This window comes from Vespula vulgaris, chromosome 1 (assembly GCF_905475345.1).
Source record: "Vespula vulgaris chromosome 1, iyVesVulg1.1, whole genome shotgun sequence".
NCBI lineage: Eukaryota > Metazoa > Arthropoda > Insecta > Hymenoptera > Vespidae > Vespula > Vespula vulgaris.
In genome coordinates, this window is record NC_066586.1 from 12,898,400 (window position 1) to 12,906,311 (window position 7,912).

Consider the following 7,912-nt stretch of genomic DNA (forward strand, 5'->3'; position numbering starts at 1 on the left):
AAAAAAAAAGAATTAATCGCCTTTCTTATTAAATTTCTATGATAGTATTAAAAGTTAAATCAATTTTTTTTCTGATGATTTCATTAATACTAGTTTAATTGTATTGTTTAATTATTATTATTATATATTTATTATATATATATATATCATTAATATATATCAACGATTATTATTATTTATTAAAAATAGTAAATAAAATTTTTCTTCAATTTTTGTATAAAAAATGGTACGAACTTTTTCATCAACGCTATATTAATACTATATATATTATATATATATATATATATATATATATATATATATATATATATATATATACGTGTGTGTATGTTTATATATATATATATGTAAGATCGTTTTATTATCTTACAATGTATAAAATAAATACGACAGGTTTGACATTGTACATAAGTAATTTATTACTTACGTTCAACCTTCGGCACGATACGCTCAACTAGTCATTATCGCGTCTTACGGAAAAAATTCTTGAGTCCTTAGCGATCGAAAGGGAGGATCATTACCGGTTCGAGATTACGATCGAATCTAATTCTTAATGAGCCGTTAACGAATGCACGCGCGCACGAAGCTACTTAATCATCGCAGTTGCGAGCGATCCTGTTACGTAGTCGTTAACCTTTTCTCTGATCCTCATTAAACGTCACAATGTCGGATAACGACCAGTGACCGATGGATGGTCGGTGGGATCTATCGATCTACAACGACTTTCTCCAACTACTACATTATATCGATCCAAACAATATATAAATATACTATCGTTAAATTAAATTTTACATTATTGCGAGAAGAAAGAGAGGAGGAAAAAAAAAGGAAAAAGAAAAATCTTTCGAAAAATTTTCAAAAAAATAAATAAATCAATCGATCAATAAAATGATTACGATTCATACGAAAAATATTATATCTCGATCTCGTCAAGAAAGAAAGAAAAAAAAATGGACACTTCGTTACGTCTATGAAAAGACATTTTTGTTTATATATATATAAAGAAAAAAAAAGAATAAGGATCGATCGAAAAAGATGTATCTACGAAAGACCAGTGAATACATTATGAATCGTCAACTGATGTATGTAGTCATGAACGTTTTCAACTTTTTAGCCGGAGAGTCGTTTTCACAGCTTCTGACACGGCGGATTATTTTCTTGTCTCGTTTGCCGGCGAGCTGGCACGAGCGTTTTCTCGTAGAACCTTACAAAAACCGATCGAAAGTTCTCACTGTTTCAACATTTCCAAGGTTCCGTTCAGGAGTTTCGTCATTTTTTTTTTTTTTTCTTTTTTGTTGATAATATACATATGTATAACACAAAACACACACACAGACACATACATATCGTAGTAAATGACACCTTTTGGAACTGGATGAACTGGATGAGACCGTACAGGTAAGGGCTATAAATTCGCATGTATTAAAAAAAGAAAAAAGAGAGAGAGAGAAAGAAGGAAAGAGAGAGAGAGAGAGAGAGAGAGTCTATGATTAAATCCCAATTAAATCGTCCAAGGCGTTCCTTATAGATTCCTTCCTACATAGCGACCTGTCGCGCGAGGCAAATAGAAAAAAAAGAAAGAAAAAAAAGGGGGGAAGTAATTTATCGAACAACGATCGTAGCACGAAACTAGGAGTTATCGAGACTCTCTACGAAACATTTTTCCCATATAAAGACGTATGTACGATTGACTATACGATTAGGAAATAATTGCCATTTTCGTGAGCACTTACTTTACTCGTCTCGTTTTAATAGAAACTTGAGAACGCAAGGCGAAACGATTAAGCCGTCAAAGATTGCCAAGTTCATCCACGTTCACATGAGAATAATAATTATATGTATATGATATATATATAAAAAAAAAAAAAAGAAAACAGAAAACAACAATTATTAATCAATGATTATTCTTAATTTAAATATGACTATACGTAGATATATATTATATAAATTATATCAATCTCCTGATTCTAATTATATATATTTAATAATATATAATTCAATATATATACATATAGATCTTCAAATTATTGTTTCCTAATTAATAAAATTTCTTTGACTTATTTTTTCTCAATTATCCGTGATATATTTCGAATAAAGAAAAAAAAAAAAGAACTAAGGAAGCGAAACAAACGTATATACATAGGTAAGTACTCACTTATGTAAGTTGTATGTCAAACGTATCGCTTCAGGTCATTGACCCGCAAAAACCAGTTCGATACGAAAAATTCTCCATCCTTTTTGACTTAATTCTAATGCATTTTTTTTTTCTCTCCGCATTTTAGTTATATCCTATATATTATTAAAGTATACTTAAGCTCTGCGAATCTTGACTCAATTATATCGCCATTAAGAGGATAATTCGTTGCTGATAAAAAGTGTTTCGGAATATATCCTAACTTACACACTTCTCTGTCTCTCTCTCTCTTTCTCTCTTTCTCCTATAAATACCATAAAAAGAAAAATTTCGATGCGTTATGGGCTGGGATTACACGCTTTTTAAAGATGAGAGAACATCTTGATAATTCTTAAGATGCAAGTTGAATGTTAATCCTATTAAATCATTAATGACATCGAATCGGACATGCTCGATCTACTGCTCGTAAATAGATGTATATATTGATGTATATACACATATACATATACATATATATTGTACATATATATACATACTTATATATATATACATATATACATATATCAATTACTTTGTCTCGCTTACTTGACCGCGATGACCGCGAGTCATCTTTTTTCTTTTTTCTTCATTTTCTCGACGCTTATACAAAATAATATATGTACCTATGCAAAACGCTACACGTGTCAAACGAAGTTTTTGCTATCGACGTAAGTACGCACACTGCCAATCTTTACAAATAAGAATACGTATATACGGACACATATGTGTATTTCTTTCTCTTCAAAGAAAGGATATGCAAGTCTTCTTTTTATTTTTTTTTGTTTGTTTGTTTTTTTCTGATAGGAAATTTACAAATGTACGAGTTCGAACGATTTAATTGTTACAGATTTATATAATATCCTTTAGCTCGTAATTTTTTGCTGTATTTTCTTGATAGATATCGATGTGATGTTTAATGAGTTTCGTTTTAATGCGACCGATAGAGAGAAAAAAAAAAAAGAAAAAAAAGAGAGAAAAAATATTAATATATATAACACTAATAATTAAGTCAGATTATTATAAATATATGCATCTAATGGTAAGTATAAGTCTAAAGGAAATACGAGATGAATTACTAAAAATTAATAATTCTATTTTGTTTGATTAATTAAATATAAATATCTAACATAATCTGTACTATATAATCATAATTTAAAAAGATTACTATCAATTAATAGTCCCACTTTGTCCGACATATTAAATATAAATATCTAACATAATCTATACGATATAATCGTGATTAAAAAACTTGCCATTAATTAATAATCCTGTTTTCTTCCTGTGAATTAAATATAAATATCTAACATAACCTATATGATATTATCGTGATTTAATTAGTAATTCTATTTTGTTCAATGAATTAAATATAATTAACTAACGTAACCTATACGATATAATCGTGATTTAAAAAGATTGCTATCTATTAGTAATTCTATTATATTCGACGAATTAAATAAAAATAACTTAAATAACCTAATCGCGATTTAAGAAGATTATTACTAATTAGTAATTCTATTTCGTTCGACGAATTAAATATAAGTAACTAACATAACCTTTACGATATAATAGTGATTTAAAAAGATTACGATTAATAAGTAATTCTATTTTGTTCGACGAATTGAATACAAGTAACTAACGTAACCTATACGATATAATCGTGATTTAAAAACATTGCTATCAATTAGTAATTCTATTATGTTCGACGAATTAAATACAAGTAACTAACATAACCTATACGATATAATCGTGATTTAAAAAGATTACGATTAATTAGTAATTCTATTTTGTCCGACAAATTAAATCCAAGTAACTAACGTAACCTATACGATATAATCCTGATTTAAAAACATTGCTATCAATTATTAATTCTATTTTGTTCGACGAATTAAATACAAGTAACTAACGTAACCTTTACGATATAATCGTGATTCAAGAAGATTACTATTAATTAGTAATTCTATTTTGTTCGACGAATTAAATATAAGTAACTAACATAACCTATGCGATATAATCGTGATTGAAAAAGATTGCGATTAATTAATAATTCTATTTTGTTCGACGAATGAAATGTAAGTAACCTATACGAAAATCCTGATAAAACAGAATATATAAAGATGTAATATATCCCTATTGCGTTCAATTTTAAACTAATACTGACGATTTCACTATGCTTACCTTCCGACGATTTAACAACTATCTGCTAACGATAAGTAAGTAAGAATGTTTAGATGTAAATTTTCCTGGATGTCCGCTTTGCTTTGTTTTCAAACAAAGTAATCGGGAGTTAGCGAAAGGACGATCGAAAGGTGATCGAAAGTAAATAAGAAAAGCAATAATACTTATACAACCTCGATTTGTATGCTTTTGTGTCATCTCTCTCTTTCTTTATCTAAACATATATATATATATATATTTCTATTCTACTTTTATTAGCATTTTACAATTTCAAGAAACGACTGGGTTTCAACTATCGTTGAACGTTGTTGTATGTAAACATAAAACTTAAGACTTCACCTTCTTGTAGTCTTCTCAAATTTTCCAAGAAAAAGGAAACAAAGAAAGAAAGGAAAGAAAAGAAAAGACGAGAGAGAGAGAGAGAGAGAGAGAGAGAGAGAAAGAGAGAGAGAAAGAAAAAAGAAAGAAGGGGAAAAAAAGAACAACACTCGCGTAAAATTCCATCGACGGACGGGAAACTTTTTACGATAGAATTAATAATTAAGTCATTCTTAGAAACATAATTCTAGTCTGGTGTATAAGAGGTTATAAACATACTAATAAGTTGTTTATTAGATATTTGCTTAGATAATGCTATGATTATAGGTGTATCTATATCATAGAAGTTCTTGAACAACTTTAGATATATAGGAATACTTTTACATGGGATAAATAGATTTTCGAATCGGTTACGATCGTCCTTGAAATATATTAAAGGATTTTAATACTAATCGGTATTAGTCACATATTATGGATATCAATCAATTGATACGACAAATTAAAATAAATGATTATACCTATATATAAATATATATATATACATATATACATATATATACATATTATACATATAGTTTTTGCTAGATAAACTAACCTTGTTCTGGACGTAATCGAGAGCTAGCATGCAGTCGGAATATCCACTCTCCGTTTTTATTGTTGTAGCACCTTGTCCGGGTCCACTCGAACAGAATCCTGAACCGACGACTCCGACGGGCCCACCGAGGCCCGCCGCTGCCGCTGCTGCGACACTGTCTCTGTACCACGGATACATTTCCTTTTTTTTCCCTTCTTTGCTGGTTTCTTTTCTTTTTTCTTTTATATTCTTTTATCTTCCTTTCAAAAGATCGTTTCCAATATAAGAAATTGACTTTCTTTCTTCTCTTCCTCTTTCTCTTCCACTTTCTTTTCCTCTTCCTTTTTTATAGATATATTTAACTTTTCCACGAAGAAAAAAAAAAGAAAAAGAAAAACCGCACTCGATCGAAGTCACACACTTCGAATAAGCGCACACTCGTCCGTTCCGAGACGAGAATACCAATAGGAAAATGAACGACGATAACAATTATAATGATAATAATAATTATAATTATAATAATTATAATAAAAATAATATCGTGATTCTTAAAAAAAAAAAAAAAAAAAAAGAGAGAGAGAGATGCGAGATAACTACGAAGAATTGCCACCAAAATTTTGGGCCGGGCACCGCTGCCCTTCCGCGAAATCCTTGATACGTCACTGCAATCAATTAACTTCCGGCGTTAGGGCGGGCGTTTAGAACTCGCGAAGAAATAATATATTGTTATCTATCGATGATCGAACGGCAATCACGTATAAATATATATATATATGTATATATCTATATAATTAATATGTATACATATATATACACACATACATATATATATCTACTAAGGCGAATACGCGCCGAATAATTGCTTTGATTTCTTGGAATTTCGTATACACGTTTTCGTACGTACGTACATAGGATACGTTTTTACCAATTCGAAAACGTACGTAACACCAAACCAACACAGTTCTGCGTTATAACGTCGTCGCACGACCGGCGCAACAACGACGAACGAATAAACGAACGAACGTACGAACGAACGAACGAACGAACGAACGAACGAACGAACGAACGAAAATTATTGTACTCCTTATTACGAGGACGCGTTTATTAGTTAGTTCCACAGAGAAGAATAATAAATCTTCTCACTCTTCTTCGCTGCGTGCATCCTCCCCCTTTCTTCTCTCGTTCGACGATGCTTACGACGCGATGAACACACACATAGACACACATGCGCGCGCGCACGCACGCACGCACGCACCGGTAAACTGTCCCGTTCGGTGGAACGATCGCGACTTCCGAGAATTCGATTCGATACGAAAGGAAATAAGAGAGAGCGAGAGGGAGAGACGAAGACAGAGATAGAGACAGAGACAGGAGAGAGAGAGAGAGAGAGTGTGTGTGTAAGCGAGCGAGCGAGAGTGTACGTATGGGAGAGAGAGAGAGAGAGAGACACACACTAGGAAGATGTAAACACGTGCGAGAAGCTTTGCTTTAGCTTATAACTGCGTGTCTCTTTTGTTTACGCCCTCGCTACCGACGCAAGGTGACTCCTTTGCTTTCGAAATAATCTTCTCTCTCTCTATATATATATATATATATATATATATATATATATATATATATATATATATATATATAACGTGTACTTTTATTTTTCTTCTCTCTCTCGTTCTCTCGGTACCAAAGTCGCACGTCCTTGCTTCTCCGTCGTTCGTCTTCTTCGATTCTCTTTCTTCTTCTTTCTTCTTTCTGCTTCTTCTTCGTCGTCTTCTTCGTCGTCTTCTTCTTTATCTTCTACTACTTCTTCTTCTTCTTCTCCTTCTTCTTCTTTATCTTTCTCTTCCTCTTCGCTTTACTTTCTCTCCTCGTCTTCCTCCTCCTCGCTCTCTCTCCCCCTTTTGACTAGATTCTTCCTCCTCGCGCGACTTCGAGCTAGCCGCTCGCGCATTGGTCGAAAGACTAAAACGTCGTTTGATCGAGCACCTTTGCTTTTCGCGCGTCGATCTCTAACGAACGCGTAACGCGAATAATATTGCACCTTGGGGTTTTGCGAAGAGGTCGAGAAAGAGAACGATTATGTGCGGAAAAGTGTGTACATGCGTGTGAATGTGTACGTTGAGTAGGAGAGAGAGAGAGAGATAGAGAGGAAAATGGAGGGAGGAAGAAAGAGAGAGACAGACAGACAGACAGACAGACAGACAGACAGATAGATAGACAATGGACAGGACAAAATGACGGACACACACGAAGAGAGAGAGAGAGAGAGAGAGAGAAAGAGAAAGAGAGAGAGAGAGAGGATTTACTCAAGGGTAGGTAGGAGGGAGAGAGAGAGACACACACACACACACCGGTAAACCGAACGTAGATCCTACATAATAATGTATCGTTCGAAACCTCTTCTCTCGTCGATGATTTTCTCTTCTTCTTCTTCTTCGTCTCTCTCTCTTTTTTTCTTTCTTTTTCTCTCTCTCCCTCTCTCTGTATCTCTCTCTCCCCCTTCTTCCGTGGACTTTCGTAGTCGGCAATAGTAACGACGACGACGACGACGACGTCGACGACGACGACGGCGACAACAACAACAACAATAATAATACTCTCGCATTAATGTTCGTCGACCGGCGACGACGTCGAGGCATACCGTCGACGCGCCGCCGCCATTTTCCGCTCCAGCTCGA

General features: G+C 33.2%; 1 protein-coding gene across 1 annotated transcript in view; it reads right to left on the reverse strand.

The window, feature by feature from the left end:
- The window catches only part of LOC127064464 (zinc finger protein rotund-like), a 186,536-nt gene extending 180,774 nt beyond the window's left edge, over window positions 1-5,762 (reverse strand). Inside the window, exon 1 of the mRNA XM_050995576.1 lies at window positions 5,262-5,762. Coding sequence (XP_050851533.1) covers window positions 5,262-5,438 — 177 coding nt within the window. The 5' untranslated portion in view covers window positions 5,439-5,762. The remainder of the gene's footprint in view (window positions 1-5,261) is intronic.
- Between the last annotated feature and the right edge of the window lie 2,150 nt (window positions 5,763-7,912).